Raw genomic sequence first — 24,905 nt, 5'->3', positions numbered from 1 at the left:
GGCCGCAGCGCCCTGTGCGGGGCCGCCGCCCCGTCCCCCGCCGCCCCCCGCTCCACCGCCGTGCCCCGACCCCAAGGATCCGGCGGCGGGCGGCGGCGGCGGCGGCGGCGGGCGCCGGCTGGAGCAGGCTGCGGGGAAGATGGCGGGGAACGGCGGAGGCTTCGCTGGCGCCGGGAGTGGGGAGATCGTCCAGCTCAACGTGGGCGGCACAAGGTGAGGCGGGCGGCGGGCAGGTCCGGTGGGCGCTCCGGCCCGAGGGGGCGGCGGGGCCGAGGGGTGGGAGCCCCGTCGCTGGGCGGGGTGCTGTGCTGTGAGCCCGAAACAAGGCTCGTCCGGCAGGGCTGTTGGGACAGGGGGATCGGGGGCGGCTCGGGAAGAGCGGACTGACGCGATATTGTAGCTATCGGCCGGAATGGAGAGCTGCGGTATAAAACGTAAACATACGCTGGAGTTGTGGAAGGTGACGTGCAGGAGTGTTGGTGGACTGGGAGGGAGCTGTGGGCCGGCTGTGGCCGGCATCGGCGTGATAAATGGTGCAAATGTTCCTGTCAGAATACGTAGGCATGAAAGCATCTGGATTACAGGAGGTAGTGGAAGCTGAAGGAGCGTGGCTTCCCGAGTCTGCACACAATGTAAAACCAGCTCTAATCAGTAGGAATGACTACTGGTATAATACTATTGCGTTACTCAGAAGACAGTCTTGCTCTCTAAATAACGTGCCGAAATCTGTCTTAAAGGAGGGTGCTGTAAAACCTGCTGCAGAGTTCTTTTGCTGTAATAAAATGCTCAGAACCTGGTTCTGCCATGAGAAGCTGCTTGTGAATTAGTCAGGCAAAACTCGTCCATAGTGATGCTGTCAGGATAACTTTGATGCTGGTTTGGACCAGGTTTCATGTTACCCTGAATAAGGTGCTTCGTTGAACTCAGTCTCTGGAATTATAGGCCAGTTCATTGTTTTTTATTGCGAGTAGGATCACAAAGATGCTTCAGTCTTATGTTTTAAAATTGTTCTTATTCGTAGTACTTACTTTATATTTCATTTTTAACTGAAGCGTTCTAGATTCTAGAACAAATACTTTCTGGATTTAAGGAGCAGGAAATGTGTACGTAGGCATTTACATTTCAGTAGGTAGACAGTAGGCAATTGTAACAACCTTCTGCGTAAAGATTGATGATCTAAAGTGCCCGGGCAGGGTACACGTTTCTTTTTTTCTCCCCATTAGTGCCTGTGGTCCGTATTAGAAACCTGAGACTCTTATTTTTGTTTGGAAAGCTGTCTGATGTGGGTTATTTAGTACAGAGACCCAGCTGAGCAGAGTTCCTGTGTTTTGACGTGAGATTCCCTCTGCTCCCAGGGACTGCCAGAGCTTCTCTGCTGCATGTGGTTGTTCCAGCAGCTGCGGTCTCAGCTTTTGAGGATTCCTTAGCTAGGAGTGCAAGGCTCTTGCAAGTTAGCAATCACAGAAATTACCATAAAAAGTTTGATGAGTTCTCTGATATTTTGCCTCCCTCTGCTTATAACTGTACAAGCGCAGCAGACTGTGAAAATGGCTGTTTTACGTTGGACAGTTAAGTGTGTCTGTTTCCAGTTGCTTGTGTTATTCTTTGAGATAACAGTAGGCTGCCATGTGATTCAGATTATTTGAGGATATTGCATGCTGTTTACCTAATTTCCCTTTTCTTTGTTCAGCAATCCTGAACGTTTTCGTGGTCGCATCGGTTTTCCTTGTTGCTTCAGAATTAATTTAGTATTTATCATTGAGTGTCAGAAAATGCCAGCTAGCTATGGTTCTAGTACATTTTCCATACCTTTTTCTATATATACTTTTTTCCCATGTGTACCTTCCTGTGGAACTATAAGTCCTTTGTGTCTTTTTGTTTTGTGGTTCCTTCTCACCCCAAACAAAAATAACTGAAAGCTTTAAGGTATCAGACAAGTTGAGCCTTCAGTTTGTGAAGACCTCTAAGAGGGTTAATGGGAGGGGTGTTGCATCTGTCCCCTTTGTCACAAGTGATGTCTGGATTAATCCCAGATATAAATGATGCAACGGATTGTTTTCTATTGTGCACGATTAAATGAATCGTGGATTACTTTCAGTTATGCACATACTGTAACATGGTTAAATGAATTGTACCCTACACTGGAAATAGAGAAGGGCAGTGTTACTGTGATAAAAGCTGTGCCCTAGCAAGTCCACAAGCGAGAATCTATATTCAGAAGTCACTTTCCATTTAAATAGCAAACAGTTTTGATTCTTGTATTTCTTTTAGACAAAAGACTTTGTGCATCTTTGTGCTTAGAACGCTGATAATGTAAATTTTGTGTTAAGAACAGATTTGTCATTGTTATGCTTGCAATGAGGAGGTGCACAATCTACATTCTGTGCAGAATGGATGGCAGTTCCATATAACATTTATGCTTCTGACTCCTAAACAATATAAAGTAATGCTTTTTGTTTACTTTTTCTTCCTAAGAAAACTGGAAAATACCAGCAGTAAAAAGTATATAAATTGTGTTTAAGTACTTGTATTCTAAAAATCTTTTGTGACATATTTCTGCACTATAAAGAAAGTTATGGAATTTTACCTTTGCAATTCCTTGTTCAATTCCGATTAACAAAGGTGTCACCTAAGGTTTCTTAATAGTAATGCTACTAAGAGACTGTGGACAACCAGACGGGTGGTGCTGAGCATTAATTCATTTCCCAAGCTGCCAGTCCAGTTGTCTTCGTGTTTAATCAAAAAAATAGCATAAGGAATTCGTAGGTATTTATTATGTAAAATACTGTCTGGAATAAGTTACGCTGTAACTTTTATTATCTTGTAATATTGTTATGATTCATAACGATAATCATAAGATATTTTCTTGCTTTTAACTACTAATGTAGCACTGTGGGCTCCTAGGAGGGCCCAAGAAGCAAAGCTACAGAGAATTAAAATCATTGATATTAACTTGTTACTATAAAATATTTACATGAGTCTTACTGTAGTCTTTTGCACTCTTCGACGCCTAAGTGAGGTTAATATGCAGTTAATGACAGATGTGGTGCAGTGTTGGTAAACTTATGCTTATTTTCTGGGTTTTTGTATCTGTGTACATGTCCGTGGCTTTGTTTATTTAGTTTTAAAGCATTGATTTTGCCAAAGTATGAGATCCAAAGAATGTTTGGGACAGTGTGTTACAAACGTGAAGAATGATAGCCTAAGCTTCACGCTTCGAGACAATCTGTGCAAAGAAACTGCACACAAATTTTGACTTTGTGTAGGTATGTTTCAGAAGTTTGAGATCCTTACCTGTTTCATATCAGCTTTGTAGGACATATCAAAGAATTTGACAAATGAGAATTTCCTCCAATTTTATACCTAATTCTTAACTTGTAACTATGGTCTCCTAGGTTCAGCACTTCGAGACAAACACTGATGTGGATTCCAGACTCCTTTTTTTCCAGGTATTTGTAAGAGCTTATTTTTTGCCATAAATATATTTTTATTCCTTACTGCTTTTTCCCCCTCACAAGCAATAGGATGGGTTGATCTGAAATAAGCATTCAAAATGCTTCTTCTGTCTCAAATGATGCACTGGCAACTTACACGTGCTGCAGTTGTCACTCTCTAGATGGACTGTCCTGGAAACATGGGTACAGATCTGCAGGAAAGGGAGATGTGACTGACTATTGTTACAATGCCACTTGTGATTTTATTGACCATACGTAGTAGCACCATGTTTAATGTTCCTTGAATTATTGCTGTTCCCCAAGTCAACTAAAGGTTTTGTCTTCTGCTACGGGATCAGTTGGATTATTGAGTATTCTTTTTGCTAACCTTTACCTCCCTACTGTGACTACTTCTGAAGGTTGTGCTGCTTACTGTTTGTACTCTAGTGATTCCCTGCTGTAGTCACTGGGATGTACATTTACCACCCTAATTAATTCCAAACACATAAAGGAAAACCTAACAGTTGCAGTTTTGCCTTCTTGCATTAGATTTTTGTACTCTAGATTTCCTTTCAAATAAAAGCCTTGCAGCTGGCATGGACAGGCAGCATTGCCTGCTTCTGTTAGAAATACTCAGATAAAGAGAGAGCTCAGAGATGTGGAAGGAGAGGCACAGGAAAGAAGTCCTTTGCTGTTCTCCCAGTCTCTTAACACTAAATGTGGAATCTAAGGAGGTTACTCTGAAAGTGCTCCAGTACTGAAAAATCTCCAAGCTAACTGCCATCCAGTGTGAGTTGGGATTTGGAAATAAAACTGTTGATGTTACTGAGTTTGCTTTTTGTCTGTAAAATCAGGTTTTGGTGTTTTTCTGCTGATTTGGAACAAGAAGACTTAGATCTGATGGGAGGGAAGGTTTAAAGTAAAATAGCGTAAAAACTCATCCATCCCATTCCTGCCCAGTAAGTCCATGCAGAATGGATTATTTATTTTTCCTTTTCGGCTGCTTTTACTGATTTCCTTGGTTGTAACAAACTTTGCAACCATCTGGGTGTCTCAGAAAAGTTTTCCATCCTTTCAGGCTTGTGTCTGTTCTCTGTAGGAATCTGAAAAGTGGTTGTGCAGGTTTTAGCCTTTCCTTAGGTGTACATGTACAGTTCCTTTGCTCAGGAGAAATGCACTGTGTGGTCTGATCAGCCTTCCTCCCGGCATTTTCCCTTACCTAGGCAGTTATTTGTTAGCTCAGCTATGCTGTTTTAAGAAAATGCAACCTACAGCATGTAAATACAGCAAACTGATGGTGAACTTACTTTGTATTCACGTTTGCATGTTCCTTGGTTACATCTAACAATAATTTCCTTTATTTTAGTTTGCTGAGTGGAAGAATTTCAACACTGAAGGATGAAACTGGTGCTGTGAGTAATAAATATATTATATTAATATTATGCTTTCAATTAGGTTCTCTCCTAAAGAACATTCACTCCAGGTGCTAATGATTATGCTGCCCAAGTCAGCTGTGCTAAAAGCTTGGAAAACAAATGGTCACATGAATGAAAAACATTCACATTCCTAGACCTTTAAGAACTTGCTTCAGCTTTTGACAGTATTTTCTCAGTCATTGTATTATATAACCCCAGTAGTTGTGTTGTGGAAGCCTGCGTTCACAGTGCTGACAGCACTGTCTCTGCTTATGAGTCTGTGAGGAGTAATGTTCAGCTGGACTTGTGTTTGTATTTTGACGCTTACCGTTTGAATAGGATGAAAACAGGGGACTTGGAATCACTTGTAAATATCACAATGTGTTTTCCTTGTCTTTTGTTGCAAAGAGCAGAACAAAGTCTGCCACCATCTCTCCTCTATAATTTCAAAACCTCCTTTCTGTGGTGTTTGTGCTATTATGATTGGGAGCATTTGATCTGGTCATATTTGGAGAAGATTTAAAATACCAAAAACCAGCTTTTTTTTTTCTCCTGCTTGTCCTGACTAGGACAGAGAAAGATCTTGGAGGTGTAACTATTTGTGTATCATGCTGCTGGTTGCTAAACTTTCATGAAAATTGATAACATCTCTGAATTTCTTGGCTCTGATCTTCACAGATAAAGGAAACAGGAGCAATGTGTGTATTTTTATGCTTATGTGTTGTACAGACAATGCAAATACAATAACAGTATTTATTTTCTTCAACTGAAAACCTGCTAATTGCTGTATTGCAGAGGGATGGGTAATTTTTATTTGGTAGCTGTTGCATATGTAGTTGAACATCTTGACAAGAAACTGTAGCTTTGGTTGGCAAATGTAGCGAAATGGCCTTTTCTGTCTGTGTTTGTTATTCTTAACTTGAAATAGTTACAACAATGCTGTTGAATGGTAAGACACAGAAGTACTTTTTGCTACAAGTGTAGAGGTAGTTGTAGTAAAAAAGCTCTAGACTTATCTTCAAATTTTAGTATGTTTACTGAAATTTGAACACAGTATGAAGTCTGAGTACCTGTTGATGTTTTTGGAGTCTCTAGAACTTAGCAGGTTTGTGGATGTTTTGATGGGGTTTGGTTTTTGTCTTTTTTTTTTTTTTTTTTTAAACTGCCATCTACTTGCAACATGTTTGTATATATGTCTTTAAGAACCTTGAATTAGAGCAAGGCAGAAAAATAATGAGAACAGAGATGCTGTCTGAAAACTTCGGACAAGGGGGAATGGTTTTAAACTAAGGCAAGATTTCGGTTAGATATTAGGAGGAAGTTTTTCACTCAGAGGGTGCTGAAGCACTGCAACAGGTTGCCCGAGAAGCTTGTGGATGCCCCATCCCTGGAGACATTCAAGGCCAGGCTGGATGTGGCTCTGGGCAGCCTGGTCTGGTGGTTGGTGATCCTGCACACGGCAGGGGGTTGAAACCAGATGATCATTGTGGTCTTTTTCAACCCAGGCCATTCTGTGATTTTATGTTTTTGTGTTGACTGCACCATCTTCAACTCCTCTTTGCCAAACCTAGCACAAGAAAGCATGTTGACAGTTGCTCCATAATAATGCTAAAAGTACAACAATTTTTCCTTGCAGATATTTATTGATAGAGATCCAACAGCATTTGCACCCATTTTAAATTTTCTTCGTACAAAGGAGCTAGACTTAAGGTAAGAAATTCTAATTGTTTTAAGTAAAAATTAATCGGCTCAGATGCTTTAGAAATTGAGCAATTCTCATATGAAAAACAGTTTTACTCAGCTGAGTGTCTAATAATAGTCTCAGCTTCCTTGTAAACCTGGGCCTTTGTCTACAGTGGATGTATGTGTAGGTATATGGCAGTCACAGCATTATTTTTTGTTAGTGGATTCTTACAGTTTAGACTACTTCTGGCAATGCATTTTTCTATTTCTTTGTCCTTATGAAAGATTATTAATGTTAAGATCACTTTTAGTTATATGCAAATATTTATATTTAAGATTGTAGTGGAAATGGTAAGTCGGGGATTGAAACAGTGATTGAGCACCTGATGAGAAGGCAGGGCCAAATCAGGGGAGCTCAGGTGCATAATACTCCTGAGTGACTGCACCTGGTAGAGCTGGGATCCAGCCCTGCCCAGACCTCATTTAAGGGTTGGTAGTGGAGGCAAGGGGATCTTTCTGGAATCCCTGCATGTGTGAGGCATTCCAAGGGTAAACATATATATTTTTTTTCCTTTGTTTCTGCTGCTGCATTTGGGCTTAACCTTACTTGCTGCAGCCTTAGTCTTTGCTACCCTGATACTATTGCTGTGCTTTCCATCGCGTTGTAGTGTTACAAAGGTGTTATCTTACTATGTCCTTTCTTGTTTCTTTTGTTTTTTTTAGGGGGGTGAGTATTAATGTTCTCAGACATGAAGCTGAATTCTATGGAATCACTCCTTTAGGTAATTTAATTTAACTTTATTTTCTTGTGAGATCATCTTATCTTTGTTACTACCATTACAAATCCTTAGTAGTTGTAACTGTGTAGGTTTTTGAACTTACTGGTATAGAAGGCTATTTGAAATTATGTCATGTTTCCTGGGAAGTGGAATCTATGATCATATGTTTTCTTTTTTTCCACCTTAGTTAGGAGACTGCTTCTATGTGAAGAACTGGAACGCTCATCTTGTGGCAGTGTCCTGTTTCATGGCTACCTGCCTCCTCCAGGTACTTTTCTTTTTTGGTGTTATATTGAGCTACTTACTGCTTCATATGTTGAGGCAATTGGCAATCAAACTGTCCAGAAAAAGCCTTCATATGGAAAGATTAAAGACAACCGTTTGCACTGAACGTGGTTCGGACCAAAAAGTAGGACATATCGGTATGCTATATTAAATGATAAATTTAGAGTACTGGAGGAGGGGTGGCATGTTAATACCAAACAAACCGTGTTTAGTAGTAGGCCAGAGCAGAGGTTCTTCAAGTACACTTCAGTTAATTGTTCTTGGTGGAGAGTGCTCTTTTCTTTCTGATGGTGCAGTTACTTTATGTGCCCTATGTCAGTAGATGACAAATCAGCTTCTCTTATTGATTAGTACATGTTAGACTTCTACTTCTCTGCAGAGATGAACACATTTTGTGTGTTAACCTGAAGACTGGGGCATAACTTTTCTTCACAAGTTTTCTGAAGATGTTTTTTTTTTTTAATTGCTTGTGAATGTCAAAGTAGAGAGCAGAGATGTTCTATTTCAGTACTGTGAGATATAGCCTAATTCTAATAGGTAATGGATTAGACTTTGGATTAATATAAACTAGTATTAACTCTGAATTTTGATAACAAATGAATATTTGTTATATTGCTGAAGTTTATAGAACGAGATAAAACATCTATTTCCTTTTTTTTTTTTTTTTTTTTTTTTTTTTTTTTTTTTTACAGGCATTCCCAGTCGTAAAATAAATAATACTGCTGGGCCACCAACTGATATTAGAACTGGTCAAAACTGCTCTGAGAATGATATTCATGGAGGTGGTGTCCAACCTACACTTGCTGGTACTGGAGAAGGTACAGTGAGGCTAGGTGAGGGATGTCATTTTTAAAACCAAAACAAATTGTGGGAAATTGTTGTCATCAGAAAATAAAAACTGTGTGGTTATTTTTGGTTCAGTCTGTTGCTGTTTGCCTAATTTTAAATTGTTGAACAGTCACTTAAACACTGCTCCCTATATAGTATTTAAGGCTTATTGTTGCATAGACTGAGAAGGAAGGCAAATCAAAGACCTTTGTGCGCCCTTAGTATGGCTGCTTAGATAAATGCCTTACACCATACTGGAAGCCAGGAGAAAATACTATCAGGACAGTGTCTCTTTGGTCTTTGTACCAGGACTTTTTCCTGGTATCTCTTTTGCCCTGCAAGAATCAGGAGTCTTTAGTACAAAGGTAGTATTCAGTTGTGTGACTATATCAAGTATTTTCCATATAAAATATTTAAAAACTGTAAGCAGGATTGGATTGAATTGTTATTTTCCAGCTGTTGGCTTTGTAAGCAAAATTAAGCTCTTAGAACTGTCATTTCTGTTATAATTATGTAAATTGTAGCACTGTTAGGGAGATCTTGATTATGGTGGAGGTTGAATGTTAAACTTAAGAAAGATTAAAATAAATAACTTTCTTGAGTTGCTGCAAATTTGGAAGAGGGCAGTCTAGGGAGAAGAGAGCTAGAAGATGCAGACTTTAGGCCTTTTCTCTATAGTGTATGAAAACTGAGAGCTAACTGGGAAATATCATAATGATGATTTTCAGTGCCATTCAGTGCTTCTTGTGCTTCTGCCAAACTTAATTCAGTTACATGTCAGAGATAGGACTTACTGGTATTCTAAGATACTGTAAATTTAATCAGTCTGCAACTGATACGGGGTTGCATCAGCTGTTTGGATGAAACCTTTATAGAAAGAGGGCACTGTTTCTTATTTGATTACAATCCTCAATTTTTTTTTGCCAGATTATCAGACTTTAAGATTGTTTTCAAGGAAATATGATCATATACTTGCCTCTTTCTACTTAATGAACACTTTTCATTGTACATGCAGAGATGAAACGTCTTCCTTCTTGGTAAGAACTCTGGTAGTTGTAAGGATTGTGAGGGATATCAACAGCTACAATCTGACTGAAATATTTCTTGTAATGGTATTAACAAAGATTCTTTTGAATATCCGAGTAGGGAATCCTAGCCCATTCTAGATATGTCTGCTCATCTTCTCTCTAATTGTACATCACTTCACTGACTTCAGATTTATTGTTGTTTTCAGGATTTCCTGTGGACCCGCGGAAAGTTCTAATAGTAGCTGGCCATCACAATTGGATAGTAGCTGCTTATGCTCATTTTGCTGTTTGCTACAGGTATGATTGAAGTTACTTGTGAGACTACAGGAATCTAACAGAAACAAAATAAGCTTCTTGCTTTGCTAAATCAGAGCAGATTGGTCTGTCCTGAAATGACATTAGATTGTGTGTGTGTTCAGTGTGATTGGAGTGGACTGGACAGTGAAACTTATGCATTAAGAAATATAATAACATATTTAGACTTTCTTTTAGGCTGTTTGTAACAGATGTTATTTAAATACTTAGGATAGTTGTTAAAAGGCTGCAGCAAAGCACAATGCATCATTAAAAATACTTCTTCTCTCAAAATACGGCAGAAGTTGTTAAATTATGTTAATAAGTTTGTGAGAATGTCTTGGTTGCTTGCAAAGACTTAAGAGCAGGACTGCAGTATCTGTAAGTTGCTGCAGTACAGTTTGTTATGCATGCTACATGGGTAGAACACAGCAATCTGTGGTGCTCCAGGCAGGGTGCAACATTGAAAGTGAAACTATGGGCAAATTACTGGAGATGTTTCTGCTTTCAAAATACGTAAATGTTAACATAGAATGCTGAGATTCAGCGCGTTCTAGTTCATTTGGGAAATAGGAAGATAATTGCCTAAAATAAATCAGGTAAGTTGTGCTCTTTTGACATCGTATTAGTTTTTAAGATGAATGGGCAAATGACTTTCTGAAAATAAAACTTGTTGGTATAGTTTGTTTACTAGATATAATAAACAGAAAATGTGACTGAATAGTACAGCTTTAGCCAAAGCATAATTGAGTATCTTGCACGACAACGGTTTCATTTACCACTGGAAATTAATAAAGTTCTTTGCAGTTTCTATACTCTACTTTATTCTCTAATATTTGAACTGACCAAGATTGTGGCTTGGTCTTGTAACTTATGTATTAGATGTGCTAATATGAGGAAAATAACAGCTAAGGGTTCTAGTAGCTACAAAGCAGTGAAGTAATACACGTTATCAGATTTAAAGAAAATGCAGTTGTAGAGGATAGTACTTAATTGGAATTTCAGTTGTCATTTCATAGCTTAGCCTGTGTCTCACTTCAACTTATAGGAGGGAGAGGAGGTTCTTTGTTATATCTATACCCACTGTGAGATTAAGAAACATTGGTTCAAATGTTGGTTTGACCAGTTTATTACAAATCTTAATCAGGGAGACAGGAAAGGGGAGAAGGGCAATAGAAAAGATAGGAAAAAGAAGCAAAGAGTTCTTGTAGGAAGCAAGAGGGAAATAGTCACCACCATGGATCCAGCGTGGTTTGTAGCTCAGTCATTGATCTTCAGTTGTGGTGGGTCATCGGGCATTGTTGTTCTCTTGAGGACGACGACTTTTCAGTGGTAGTACCAACTTATAAATAAGTCCAAAGTGATTGAGCCAGCTCTCCTTGGAGTGGCAGCTTCTGGCTCTGGGATCTCAGCAGAAACTTCTTTGTTCCCATCTTCTGGGCCTTGCCAGCAGATCAGAGGGAGCAGGGATGCCCACCTGCATCCTGTTTTTCACTGGATACGATGAATCATTCCCCAGTTTTCCCATACTAAGCTGCAGCTATTTAGTCTCAGGTCAGATCTTACACCAGTAAACACTCCTGAGCACTCTCTTCTGGAGGCAAATAGCTCTGAAGGAAGGTGCTTTCAAATGTCCACAAAGTGATGTTGATTGTCACACTAGCACCCATCGCTTGCCTCCTCATTAAATCAGTTAGAGTCTTACCACAAGAAATACCTCAGGAAGCAAGCTTTGAGCCAGAAAACAAAGAAGGGTTCTCACAGCCTGTAAGACCAGATCATCCATATTGGGCAGGTTTTGACAGAGTTGTCTGTTTCTGAATCTTTAACCTCTTCTTCCTGTTACTTTTGCTCTTTCAGAATCAAAGAATCATCTGGGTGGCAGCAGGTTTTCACGAGTCCCTATCTGGACTGGACAATTGAGCGAGTGGCTCTTAATGCTAAGGTGGTTGGAGGACCTCATGGAGATAAGGATAAGATGGTTGCAGTTGCCTCAGAGAGTAGCATAATCTTATGGAGCATTCAAGATGGCGGGAGCGGCAGTGAAATTGGTAATGCCTTGTTTGGATTTATTTTTATGTTAAACCAGAAAGTAGTTTGTGAATTTATTTTGGACTACAGAGAGTAAGCATTTTCAAAAGCAGACAAATCAAGCCTCCTGCTAGAGCATATTAACTTTATTTTCTGTCATGCTAGAGGAACCTTTTCTAAAGTCAAAAAGATGAATAAAAAGTTATCTCGTTACTGAACAGATACTGACTGATGTTTACTGTTCAGTTTTTGTGTGGAGATGCAAATCAGAGTTAACAGCAAGTCCTGTGGAAAGTTTGAATATAGGCCTGTCACAGAGTTAACTTGATCGATCTGTGTCCGTGACAAGGGGGCAGTTGGCCCCTGGGTCCTGTCTCTCTCTCCCCCCCTCCCCCCCCCCCCGGTCCCACAAAATGGAAGGGAAAGGGCAAAGGGAGGGGTAGGGAGATGGGAGCTGGGCTCAAGGAAAGGAGGGAAAAAAATAAAAAAGCAACGATCTATGGAGGGAAACTTATTTTACTAACTATAATATTGGAATGCGAGATAACACAGCATAATACAATCTAATTGAAACTGAAACTAATAAATAAAATAGGGGGGAGAGAGAGTTCCCGAGACCAAGTCAAACCTGAAAAGCTTGGAACGGCTAAGAAAGCACCCTCCAGCACCCACTGCCAGGCAGTAAGAGACCGCCCCACCCGGAAGGGCCGGATCCCATGACTTCCGTGATGTATAGGGATAGGTACCTGCAATTGGAGCATTAACACTTGAACTCCCAGTGCACTACATGATGTTATGGTATGGAATACTGAAAACCAAAAAAAACACAAAACCGTGACGAGGCCACAGTAGGGAACTTGCTTTAGAAGTAGGAGTAAACTAGATAATCTCCCAAGGTCCTTTCCAACCCCTATGATTCTGTGAAATTTATATTCTGGTACACGTGCCTTAATTTGAAAGATAGACCTTACTTTAAGGTGATCAGGCAATTTCTAGCTCTGTTATTCTGGCTCTCATTAGGTTCTGTTAACTTAAACTATGACTGAAGATGGGGGGGTGGGGAAAAAAAGGGAAGTAGTTATGCCAAACAAACTGTACTGCATTGGAGTGACTTTGTGAAACCAAGGAAGTTCCACTTAGGCAGGGGGAAGCCTGGGAGAGTAAGTGCCTATAGGGTTGAATTTTTCATCTGACTAACACTGATCAGAATGTGCTGTTCCTCTTCTAAAATATGACCTATTATCCAGGTATTCTAGACCAATATACTTGTATTCAATAATAGTAATAATTTGAATGTAGCTGTCCTATTTTCTTATAGCAGCAAATGCTTACAATCCTTGTTCGTGTTAGAGTACGTTGCTATTATCTTGTGAAAGAAACTACTTATCCCAAGCAGTCTTTGTAGCCTGGTAATGCTGCCTACAGAAAATTGCGCGGACTGGCATCTTTGTGATAGAGCTCTCCCAGAGATCATTCCTTCCTTTCAATATTACTTACAGAAGACACTACTGTTGAATTGCTGCTGTAAGCAGTATTTTACTGAGAGAGACCCTTAAGAGAAGAGCCTGTCATTATGTATAGCATTGTCTCCCCTGTTGATGGTTCCCAAGGTTGTTGAGCCTAAGCAGGACTGACACTTCAAATTCCTCCAGACCCTTCAAGCTGTCTTCCTAGATTTCCTTGAACCTCATCCTACTCTGGAGTAATCAATTCCAGTTGTTTCTGTGGATTTTTTATTATTGCTCTTCTCACAGTGCCCTGTACTGCTGAATCTTATCTGCATCGAATGATTGTACTGTGCCTTGGATAACAGTTTAGTGTCATAATTAGAACATAAGCATGTATTTAGCCTCCTTGTTGAGGTGTAACAGAGGGCTGCTTCTTGGATAGGGGTGGCATTATAAACCTCATTAAGTTTTACAATACGAGACTGAGGGTGACAGTTTCCTGGATCGCTTCATTATTGGTGTTGAGATGTGGTGTCACTACTGTGTCAAATGGTAGCTCATGGATTGGCAACATGTGAACTTTCCATCACAGGAAAAGATCAAGATGCAGACCTCGGTGGGTAAAGTGATGTGTGCTGCCTTTTGGGATAGGAAGAGGGTGGTCCTTTTGGATTTCCTGGAGCCCAACCCAACCATCAACTCTGATCCTTACCTTGTGACACTGACTAAGCTGAAGGCTGGAATTTCCAGAATCAGACTGGAGAAAACAACCTTTCTATTGCAACACTGTAGCACCAGGCCCCCTGCCAGTTTGAAGACCATGAAGCAAGTTGCTGATCTTGCTTAGAGTGTCCTGCCACATACACTATATAGCCTAGATTTTGATCAGTCCTGGCTGATATTGGTGACTATATTGGAAAAATAATGATTTGTAGCAGAGAATTTGCTCTGTTAAATAGTGTTATTTTGCTCTTTGTATCTGTTGTAGTTTCCATGGAAATAAATGGCAGGCATTACTTTCGGAGTGATTTCTGTATATACCCTGTTCAGTATGTCTACTTTCTAAAATGTGTTTTAAGACAACCTCTGTTTGACTGGATTTCAAACAAAAAAGACAAACACAAAAAAACCATCATAATGTCATACTGCCGTTTAATTTAATGGAACTGTTTGCTGGTTGAATGGTACTTCACCTAGGTCACAGAGAACCTAGCTTTGGCCATTCTTTTCTTACTACTATAATTCAAAAGACAAACAAAACATAATACAGGAAATATTCCGTTGTTGTTGTTTTTCCTCTTTATTTTACATGAACTTTATTGATTATTTTATTATTATTATTTTTAATAGGTGTGTTCAGCCTTGGAGTCCCTGTAGATGCTCTCTTCTTCATTGGCAACCAATTGGTGGCTACAAGTCATACAGGGAAAGTAGGAGTGTGGAATGCTGTGACTCAGCACTGGCAGGTGTGTTCTGTTTGATTTCCTGAATCAATTATAATAATCTATGTCTTTCTAGTAAAAGAGTAAAAAAATCTAAAAGCAAGTGTGAAATGGGGTCATGTTTGGCGATACTGCCAAGCGTGATTTTTAGATGTTCAGATAAAAGGACCTGGTAAGCTTTGGAGTAATAAATGTCATCTTTTTGTACATTTGAACATTTTGTACATTTGAAAAAACAAGAGGAAAAAAAACCCCCACCAGAATTATAATATAAAATAAGGAACTTTTGGGAATGTGTGTAGGTAATTCCCGCACCTTTGGAAACAGAAAGAAAACATTAAAAAGAGTGATCTCTGGAGATCTCAGTGGGGGACTCTTCTTTGGTAGAATTATACGTGAAGCCTTAACAATATTTGTCTTGCATGTGAATGCTTCTGGCTGCACTAACTTTATTCATTTTGTCAGAATACATGTTAAATAGAAGGTCTGTATGAATGTGAGACAGTTGAGTGTTCATGTGACTAACAAAGCTTGTAATGTGGTTGGATCTGCATCTTTCAGGTACAAAACCTGGATGCAAAAAAACACTGAAAAATTGTATTGCAAATCTCAAAATGCAGAACTGACCTGAGGCTGACACCTATGTCTGCTGCCATATTTGCTGGCTGAGTTCTGATTCAACTCTTGTGTGGCAGCATTGCTAACAAATAACAGAAAATAAGCATAGGTTAGCTCTGCTTCTGCAGCAGAGATGGACGTGTTAGGTTGGTCTTGAATTAAACAAAACGACATTTAAATTGGTGTTGATGTCTTGCAAGAAAATTTAATGGTATGTGACAAACTGGCATTTGACAGGATTTGCTAAGACAGCAAGTTTTAGCGGGAATGAAATGATGTGATGATATTAATCTAATTATTTTTTTATGACTTGATATTGTACTTGCTGAAGGAGAGATGTTTACAGTAGTGCACTAATGCCCCACTCAGACCAAGACCTGTGTTTCCTTTCAGATTTTCGGTGCCTTTCTATCTCTTTTCAGAATTGCCCTTTTTAAGTTCTACTTCAAGGAAACTTAGTTTTCACAGAACTATCCTTCATTGCACTGTGATTTTTGTGTTTGAGGTAATTTACTCTGAGGATGTGACTCTGACCTCTGTCTATAATTTGTTCTGGCATCTTCTCGACTTGGAGACCTGAGCAGATTAGCTAAGGTGCTTTCCCTAGTACTTCTTCCTCTGGCACTGTTACAGTAGCATGCAATGAGAAGAGGTTTTGGTTATTGGATACATCAGTAATGAAATACTTGACATAGGAGAGTTTAAAGCAGAATATTTACTGTTACAAAATAAGAGATGTCTGTCGAATCCTATTGCTTTACCTGCTAACTCAGACTGCAAAATGAGGATTCTCACTGGCTGTGTTTAACCAATTACTGATGTATGCTGGTGCTCTGTTTCCCTAATAGGGAATAGTTCATATCATAGCAGGTGCAATTTCTGAATCACCTCTGATGTTCCTATCTCAGCTGCAGAAGGAAGGGCTCTTCTTGTTTTCTCTGATCTGTTGGTCAGTCACAGTGCTGTTGGCAGCATTGTGGATCCACTTGTTCTGACCTCTTCTTGCAGTTGTTAATGCATTCTTCAAGGCTGTGAGTAATGCAGTGCATCTGTGCATAATGTGGAAAGAAGCCACCTTTATTGATTTTGTAAACATTTGCACGTGGGAAAGCTTCCTTACATATTTTCGATCCAAAGAACCATAGAGCGTGCTGCACTTTCACTATAGATTCTCAGATTCTGAGACTGCTTTTTTTTTTGGCCTTTTTGCTTTTGTGCTGCTGCTTTAAAGTAGTATCGAAAAAATGGGATCTTGCAGGGCAAGGCATTTTATTTTTTTCCTATTTATGGAGATCTTAGCCTTTAGCAGATATATGGAGGCTAGCAAGAGGGTACAAGAACTACAGATAGAGAAAGGCTTAAAGTTTTTCTGCCCAGCAGTCTCCAATGGAGTTGTTAGAGAGGAAAAAACGATTAAGTGTGAAGTACGCTCATTTTGCATGTTTGGTGGGCCTTTGTTTTTTCAAGATGTGATGTAGCTGCAACCACATTAGCTGCTAAGTGCCTTCACACAGATGAGGATCTTCCACAACCGCTATGCTGCTTCTGCTGAACTCTGTAACTTAAGGTTTGTTTTTTTGTTTTTTAGAGAAGCCAGTGAAGCATTACTTAAATCATGCTGTTGTATGTGAGAGTGTGCACAACAGCTTCAGACCAGTACTTGTTCTGTTCTTGGTTATTTTTCAACAAAACATACTAAAAACAAGTGTGAAAACTGAGAAAGTAGCAATCTGACTTGATTTGTTTCTTCTGTTTGCAATAGGTCCAGGATGTCGTTCCTATCACGAGCTATGATACTGCTGGCTCTTTTTTGCTGCTGGGCTGTAACAATGGCTCTATCTATTATATAGGTAAGAAAGAGGGCAGGGAGGAATAAAAAATATAGTGATACTGAGCAGCTTTGTTCCTAAACTCTTTAGTTGGACTAAGTCACATCAGAACAACTGTCTATTCAGAGGAATAAATAAACGCCTTTTTTTTCCCACAGACATGCAGAAGTTCCCATTGCGGATGAAGGACAATGATCTTCTAGTGACAGAATTGTACCATGACTCCTCCAATGATGCTATAACAGCGCTCAGTGTCTACCTCACACCTAAAACAAGTCAGTATTGTATTGTTGTTCTTTAAGCAACACTGTTTCTTCAGTGTTACAGATTTATTTTTCCAGTTGGACTTTCTATTGCTGCTAGCGGGCCAAAAGTAGATGCTTGTACATAAACAGTGAATGTTTTTCCTTTAGTCACTGTCAAATGACAGCGATCTCTAAATGTGACTGTGCCTCAAATATTGTAGTTCACTTTTGGGCACCTCAGAGTACGAAGGATATTGAGTTGCTGGAGCATATGCAGAGAAGACCAAAGAAGTTGGTGAAGGACCAGAAAACAAGTTATGAGGTGTGACTGAGGGAACTGAGGCTATTTAGTCTTTAGAAGGGCGATTGAGGGGAGATCTCATTGCTCTGGAAGTGCCTTAAAGGAGGTTGCAGTGAGGAGAGTGTCAAAAGAGTGACAATCTCTTTTCTAAGGTGACAAGTGATAGGATGTGAGGAAACAATCTCAAGTTGCGCCAGGAGAGACTTAGATTGGATATTAGGAAGCATTTATTCATGGAGAGGGTGGCCAAGCACTGGAATAAGCTGCCCCGGGAGTGGTGATGTCCTTGTCCTTGGAGACATTCAAGAGATATGTGGATGTCAACTAAGGGATATAGTTTAGTGATGGGGTTTGGTAGGTCAGATTGACAGCTGGACTTAAAGATCTTTAAAGTCTTTTCTAACCCAGGTGATTCTATGAAATAGGTACATATGCAATTGCATACATGTATATACAGGTATACGTGTGTTTTTATGTTAATGTGTATATATGTACATGTGATGCATTGTATACTAACGTTTTTGCATAATGTACCTTTAAACCTTTCACACAGGATATACACTTACATTATAAATTGTAATCACTGAAATACTTTGTGCTGAATTCTGGGGAGGGCAGAAACACAGCCTTACAGTTCTAACCTTCTCACTAGAATACACTAAAAGACATTTTCGTATTGAGCTGAGTGATGTTCAGCTATTTTACCTATATGCTCTTTTATAATCACAGTACAGCTGTTTTTTAAAGGAAAAACAAAAGAACTTGAAAAAACTATTTACTTGTATATCTGTATTGATATCATAGTGACCTTTTTGACTATAGCCCTTCCTGTTCTTGCCTTGCTGTCCTTCCATTTGCCTCCTGCTAAGGCAGAAGTAAACAATATGTGGCACATATTGACCATGTCACTGTGGGAAGTGCCACAATATCCTCCTGGGATGTAGAACAAGATCTTCAAATGACTTTCTTTCCTTTCACCTTTGGAAAGGAGGGGAGAGGATGGGGAAAGAGAGGACTGCTACTAAGACAGTTTTGATGCATACAGTGTGGAACTGAAAAAACTCAAGGAGAAAAACATCTCTGATCACAGGAAAATAATGAATAAAAGAGTGTTTAAATACTTCCTTACTTTGGAAACTTGGAGAAAGGAACAACTGTGTTCTTGCTTGCTGTAGGTGTAAGTGGCAATTGGATTGAGATAGCATATGGTACCAGCTCTGGAGCAGTGAGGGTGATTGTACAGCACCCTGAAACAGTTGGATCTGGGCCTCAGCTCTTTCAGACTTTCACAGTACATCGAAGTCCTGTTACAAAGATCATGCTCTCAGAGAAACACCTTGTATCAGGTAATTATATTATTATTTTTTTGTGTGTACGAGTCTGCATTGGTGGATCTCCCTATTTCTGTCCACTGAAGTTTTTGTATGCATTACTACTTAACTTCTTTGTTTCCATACATGATAGAAATGAGTTGGATAGATTTCTGGGAGCTTGATTTGCTTAGATTCACTCTTTTAAAGAGAACATTCCTAAAAGGCTTTGGCTTTATTGGACCTGGACCACCTAATGTTTCCTTTTATTCCAATGTTGCCATTTGTAGAAATAAAAAGGTTTGTAAACAGGTATTTCGCTGCTAAGTCCTTCTGTTGTGGGCAAATCCCTTAGGATTTGTCTTGCTTTAGCAACTTCTCAGGAGCTTTTTAAATTGCAGCAAAATGTGTACCATCCCCTCTTGGATCATAGAAAAAGCCTTCCTATGATTTCAGGGGCTTCTGTCTTGTCTTCTCTCAGCCATCTCCCAGTCTTTGTTATGCTGCCCTATCTTAAGCTCGGGAAGACGTTTGTTGCCTCCGGAGAGAAGTTAATCTATCCTTCCGCTGGAAGAATTTGTTTCTCTCAGAGTCCAGCAACCAGGACATGGCAGGGGACTGATCTACTTTCATTCAAAACCCTCAGTGCCGGGAAAAGGCACATTTGTATGTAAAAAGATTAACTGATGAATGAGATAGAAGAGCATTTTTGTATGATGAGGATTCTGCTGTCTGGTTGTTGTCATGACATGTCTTGTCCGAGCACCTGCACAGAAAGTTGTGTAGGCTACTGGTGCTGACCCAGTCAGACGTTAATGTCTGTCAATCATTTGTTCCATCTCCCTATTTTTTTCCTGTATTTCTGAAGGTTGAGACAAAACTTAAGAAAGAACAGGACATTCACAATGTAACACTTGTACATTGTTAAATAATTGTTGGTTGCTAGATGACTAAATCCTGTTTGGTCAATCTTGGAAAAACTAGAGAAACTATAATACAGATAATATTGAAGAAGTTTATCTTTGTCATCCCTTGTAAATGTTATTTACACCTTTTTCCTTTCTAGTTTGTGCAGATAACAACCACGTACGGACATGGACTGTAACTCGGTTCCGAGGCATGATTTCAACTCAGCCGGGCTCAACACCTCTTGCATCGTTCAAAATCTTATCCCTGGAGGAAGCAGAGAGTCATGGCAGTTACTGCTCTGGAAATGACATTGGTAGGATACCTGTCCAATTTGATGTGCAGAGGCTGTACTTTAGCTGGTCTCATGAAGGTTTAACAGAAGCTAGATCGTTCTTGTCAGCTGATGAGCATAGTATATACTGCAATTCCTTTGAAATGATGGTGGGAATCAGTAATGCTTATCTGGAAACGTTCACCATTTAGGCTGTATAGAGTGAGAGCACTTACAGCACTTGCTTTACCATAGGAAAAGGGAGAAAAAACTTGATCATAAATGCTATATCTTTTCCTTGGGCAGACTCATGTAGCATTTCACTTTTAATGAGGGAATGACAGAAAGCACAGGAGAATATCATCACAGCAGATGAACGTAGCAAGGTTTGAGTTAGTTGCAACAGTTCACTGTTCGTTTGGTTTTGAATGATGTACATGTAGAAAAATTCTGAAGTTGTTGTGAAGTTTACTGAAGCCTTAAAACTGTACATGCAAATGATGGGAACACATTGGTATAGCAAGATATTCAAGGTATGTGTGTTGCTAAATAAGGGTAGCTGGGTAGTCTAGATTCCTTTGTGGTTAGAGTCTTGCAAATGAACCTTAGATGAAAAGAATGCTGTGTGAACACAGGGAGAGGTTACAAGAAATCTAATGAGGCCTTCAGACATCTAAAAGCTGCAAAGTAAGAAAGTACTTACTGAGGTGACCTAATGTAGGGTTTTGTACTGACGTGGTAATTTCTACAGGAACATATGGGAAACTCAAGAATTGATGCTTTTTAAAACAAATGAACAAAAAACACTCAAAAGATCTGTACTTGCAAAGTCTACTCCTGGGTAGCTTTTTCTAACTATTGGTTATCAACCATCTTTAGATCCCCGGACCTGATGCTTCAAAATTCTAATAATAGTACTAACATGTGACTGGGTCTTCATGGCTGTGTGGGGAAGAGGATGTGGGAGTTGAAACTACGAAAATATTGAAAAAGTGTGTTTTTTTTATTTATTTTTTTCTCTAGGACCCTTTGGTGAACGTGATGATCAACAGGTGTTTATTCAGAAAGTTGTTCCCATCACTAATAAGCTCTTTGTAAGGCTGTCTTCAACTGGGAAAAGGTATGTCCGTGTTTGGAGTTTTAAGTGGGAAAGAAGCAGTACTTCTCAAGTGTCTGAGTCTCCTATCCGGTGGAGATGCCTGAAGTTGAATTTAGCAAACTTCTCATGTGCTTGACAGCTCTGGCTGTGTTCTGCTCTGTGTGTTTGTGACACAGCTTTGTACTTAATGATCTAACCTAAAAACCAAGTGGCATTTTGAAAAATGTGGTTTCATTGATGCGCATTGTGATGGCTTACCTGCTGAGTTCACAAAAGAAATATATTTGTGAGCCTATACAGAATCTGTTTCTCTCCTCCATGGTACCAAGGTAACGCTGTATTTCAGAAAACTAATGCTGAAGTTGTAGGTGGTAGGGATTACGCTGCTTGTGAAGGCTACGAGAAAACATTTTCTCTCTTCCTTTGCAGTTGTCTCTCAAAATATGAGAATATATAAGTACCTTCAGAATATGAGTGACTTTTAGATCGCATATGCAATTATTTATTAAGGCTTGACTGCATCATACTCTATTACACTGCAACAGATGAAAAGTGGTGTGTTTTTTTTATTCCTGTTAGACTAGGAAAATAGCAGGAGATCAGAGAAGATGGTGCATCTCAGTTCTGAATTTCTTATTATTCTTACATCACTTTCTGCCTAATAACTTTAAATCTGGGAGAAAGCACTGATGCATTAACAGTCTTAGCAGTTGAATTGAGGAAAGGAGCCCTGGTGTGCTTTTTTACTTCAGTCAATTTTGTATGTATTGGAGACTTCTGTTAAATTTCTTATTTTGGCATTTTTCTAAAAAGCTTAATACAGGGGGCTGTAAAAAAAAAAAAAAAAAATCAGACAAAACAAGTCAGATTGCATAGAATACATGAAGTTCTGGTGTGGAGTCTGGCTTAATTCTTATTGTTACCCACATAATCTTCTAAACTACTGGGGGAAAGAGGGGTGGGAATATTGCAGTTGCTATCAACACATTTTTGTCTTGTGACCTTGAATTTATCATCCTTGGATTTATTTTTTTTTTTGCTTTTTATATGGCTAAATATGCTTTCTGCAGCTCAGTTTCCTGGAATGTCTAGCAGTGGAAGAGGCTATTTGCTGTCATTCTTCTGTGAGCCTTGGATTTCTTACACCTGTGGATTGTAGAAGGATGCTGAATGTAGCGGGGCTCCCTAATAAAAATAAACAAGCAGTAACACTGCAAATGCGAGGCAGTAGGGCAGGGAGAAGGTACTTGCTCTGCAGGTGAGCATCACGTTAGCCATGCATGGGAAGAACTTCTGGCTGGAAGAAAGGTCATGCTGAGGGCAAATTAGTTGCCTGCTCAGATAATCAAAATCATACTGCTTTTACTGGCCAAACTATGCCAGGTGCAAGTGTTATTGTTTTTTCCTTCCTGTAGAATCTGTGAGATCCAGGCAGTAGATTGCACTACCATCTCATCTTTTACTGTCCGGGAATGTGAGGGATCCAGCAGAATGGGCTCCCGACCCCGCCGTTATCTCTTCACTGGACATGCAAATGGCAGCATCCAGATGTGGGACCTGACCACAGCAATGGACATGGTTAATAAGAGTGAAGACAAAGGTAAGTAAGTTGTGTTACGGCTGGTCTGCTGTTCCTTTTCTGTTATCGCTTGTATGTGACTAATGCAAATGGGCTCCAGCACTAAGAATCATCTCTTTCAGATGTTGGTGGCCCTACAGAGGAAGAGCTGCTGAAGTTGCTTGACCAGTGTGACTTGAGCACGTCTCGCTGTGCCACACCCAACATCAGTCCTGCCACCTCGGTTGTTCAACCAAACCGGCTGCGCGAATCTAATTCCAGGTAGGGCATAGAGTGACAGCAAAAGTTTTACCTGTCATGTAGCTGAGGGCAGGTTTGGTGACCATGAATCCATGCTGTAAGTATTGTCAGTTACTCGCATGCTTCTTGATCGCTGTTGGCTTATGTGCATGCATGTTGTAGTACCATACGAGAACAAGAAACAAGTGGACTCAAAACTGTTGTGTGGGAATTCAGATGAGTATATTACTACCCTAGGAAGAGTGGGAGCAGAGTTTGTAGAAGAACTGGCCGTTACTGTCAGTCTAATATCTGCTTATTTGTCATTGCTCTTATACTGTTTTCTTGTTGTGTTTTTTTTTTTTTGTTGGTTTTTGGAAGCCTCCAACTGCAACACCATGAAACTATCTACGAAACAGCTACGTACGGTTCGGTGAGGCCATACAGAGAAAGTCCCCTGCTGGCAAGAGCAAGGCGGACGGAGAGCTTTCACAGTTACCGGGACTTCCAGGCTTTCAGCTTATCCAGCAAAAGCCCAGTAGAAAAGGCAGCCCCTGTTAATGGGAATTCAAGCCAGACAGAAGCCAGGAAGTCAACGGCTGAGGGCAGTGCAGCTGAGAAGGCAGTCCTGACAACAGCACTTGAAGTGCGAGGTCTGACAGATGCAGGTGGGTGTTGCAGTACAGAGGTTCACAGGATGCCGGAGAATTCTCTGGATCTCAAAAGAAGAGGACCAGAAGAGGAGGGTGAAGCCAAAGCAGAAAGCAAAAAGAAAACAGGGTTTGAAGGAGCTGGTTTCCTGGGAAGGAAGAAAGTGCCTCATCTGGTTTCTGCACCAGTGCTTGCTGAAGGTGGGCCTGAGTTACCTGGTGCAGCTTCTCCATCACCTACAAAGACAGCTGCTTCACCACGTCACCGGAAGAATGATTCATCTTGCCAAGACTATGGCTTGTGAAAATGTGACTGGTGGCAAAGATGAGGTGGATGTGCCCTCTGGCTGCTAGCAAATATAACACTGCATGTTGTGGGTTTCTTCTTGAATGGAATTTTGTTCCAATAACCTGAATGAAAATTGTAAGGAGGCAGGTTCTGAGGAAGTACCTGACTGCTGCCAAACACTGGAAGAGTTGTCCACATCAGTGTGTGGCTTTATGTAATGCTCCAAAATGTAGTGCGGTACTTCGTCTGAAATGTTGTTGTGCATTCTTAAGTAAACACAGTCAGGCATGTGCTATGTTGTGGTAATGTTGGAAGGGGGAGGGAGGGTGCTAGAGGAATACTTGGTTGCTTGGTGGAAGACTCCTTTTTGACACAGCTGCACGGTCTCTAGAGCTGCTGCTGTCTTGGCTGGATTCTGCCTAACTGGCAGGGCTGCTGTTGTAGTCTTGTTTTCTGAGTGGGATCCTTGCTCTGTATGCTGCTGTATGAAGGCTGAAATGTATTGTCCAGGAAAAGGAGGAAGCTATTTAAAATAGCATATTATATTGCCTCTTTGTCCTAATAAATTGTCAGGAAAATGTTGCTTGTGCTTTCTGAAAACATATGGAAGCAGATGATGGGTTTTGCTGATTGTGTCCGAGAGCATGCATGAAGATATGCTTGGCAAAATACACTGAACTGGCAGTCTCCTGAGAGCTTCCTTGTCACTTCCTTAAGAAAGAGAGAACAGAGATGAATATGGGAGAGATCTGCTGTCACGGTGTAATAATTCTCGATTACAAGTGCTTTGACATGATATTTCCTACCTGTGTTTTGCTGACTGCTTGATGTTTGCTACTGGGTTTGCTGTGGGTGGTGAACAAATTATATTGCATGTAGATTAGTAATACATAAGCAGAAGTGAAAGCTGTGACAGCAA

The 24,905-nt window shown here is 40.1% G+C and overlaps 1 protein-coding gene across 2 annotated transcripts; it reads left to right on the top strand.

Moving 5' to 3' along the window:
• On the top strand, positions 1 to 24,564 carry KCTD3 (potassium channel tetramerization domain containing 3). Of its 2 annotated transcripts, none has more exons than XM_085219242.1 (18): positions 1 to 213; positions 3,396 to 3,449; positions 4,801 to 4,846; positions 6,486 to 6,559; positions 7,256 to 7,314; positions 7,499 to 7,579; positions 8,289 to 8,414; positions 9,659 to 9,749; positions 11,607 to 11,797; positions 14,576 to 14,691; positions 17,048 to 17,135; positions 17,273 to 17,389; positions 18,836 to 19,006; positions 20,037 to 20,192; positions 21,174 to 21,270; positions 22,665 to 22,849; positions 22,951 to 23,089; positions 23,429 to 24,564. In XM_085219242.1, exons 1-18 carry the CDS (start codon positions 140 to 142, stop codon positions 24,000 to 24,002), a joined length of 2,439 nt encoding a protein of 812 aa, XP_085075368.1. In that variant the 5' UTR covers positions 1 to 139; the 3' UTR covers positions 24,003 to 24,564. The 2 variants fall into 2 exon arrangements, with proteins under 2 accessions (XP_085075368.1, XP_085075366.1); XM_085219240.1 differs by having other exon boundaries at positions 8,289 to 8,429.
• The last annotated feature ends 341 nt before the right edge of the window (positions 24,565 to 24,905 follow it).

This window comes from Meleagris gallopavo, chromosome 2 (genome assembly GCF_905368555.1).
Source record: "Meleagris gallopavo chromosome 2, MGAL_WU_HG_1.1, whole genome shotgun sequence".
Classification (NCBI taxonomy): Eukaryota; Metazoa; Chordata; class Aves; order Galliformes; family Phasianidae; genus Meleagris; species Meleagris gallopavo.
This window is presented reverse-complemented; position numbering and strand designations above follow the sequence as displayed.

What these genes read in the sequence shown, in the direction of transcription:
- KCTD3 (XM_085219240.1), top strand. Translation starts at nt 140, where the DNA reads ATGGCGGGGAACGGCGGAGGCTTCGCTGGCGCCGGGAGTGGGGAGATC. An exon ending in TGAAGGATGAAACTGGTGCT is followed by an intron (nt 4,847 to 6,485) that starts GTGAGTAATAAA and finishes TTTTCCTTGCAG; the next exon opens with ATATTTATTGATAGAGATCC. An exon ending in TGGCTCTATCTATTATATAG is followed by an intron (nt 17,136 to 17,272) that starts GTAAGAAAGAGG and finishes TTTTTCCCACAG; the next exon opens with ACATGCAGAAGTTCCCATTG.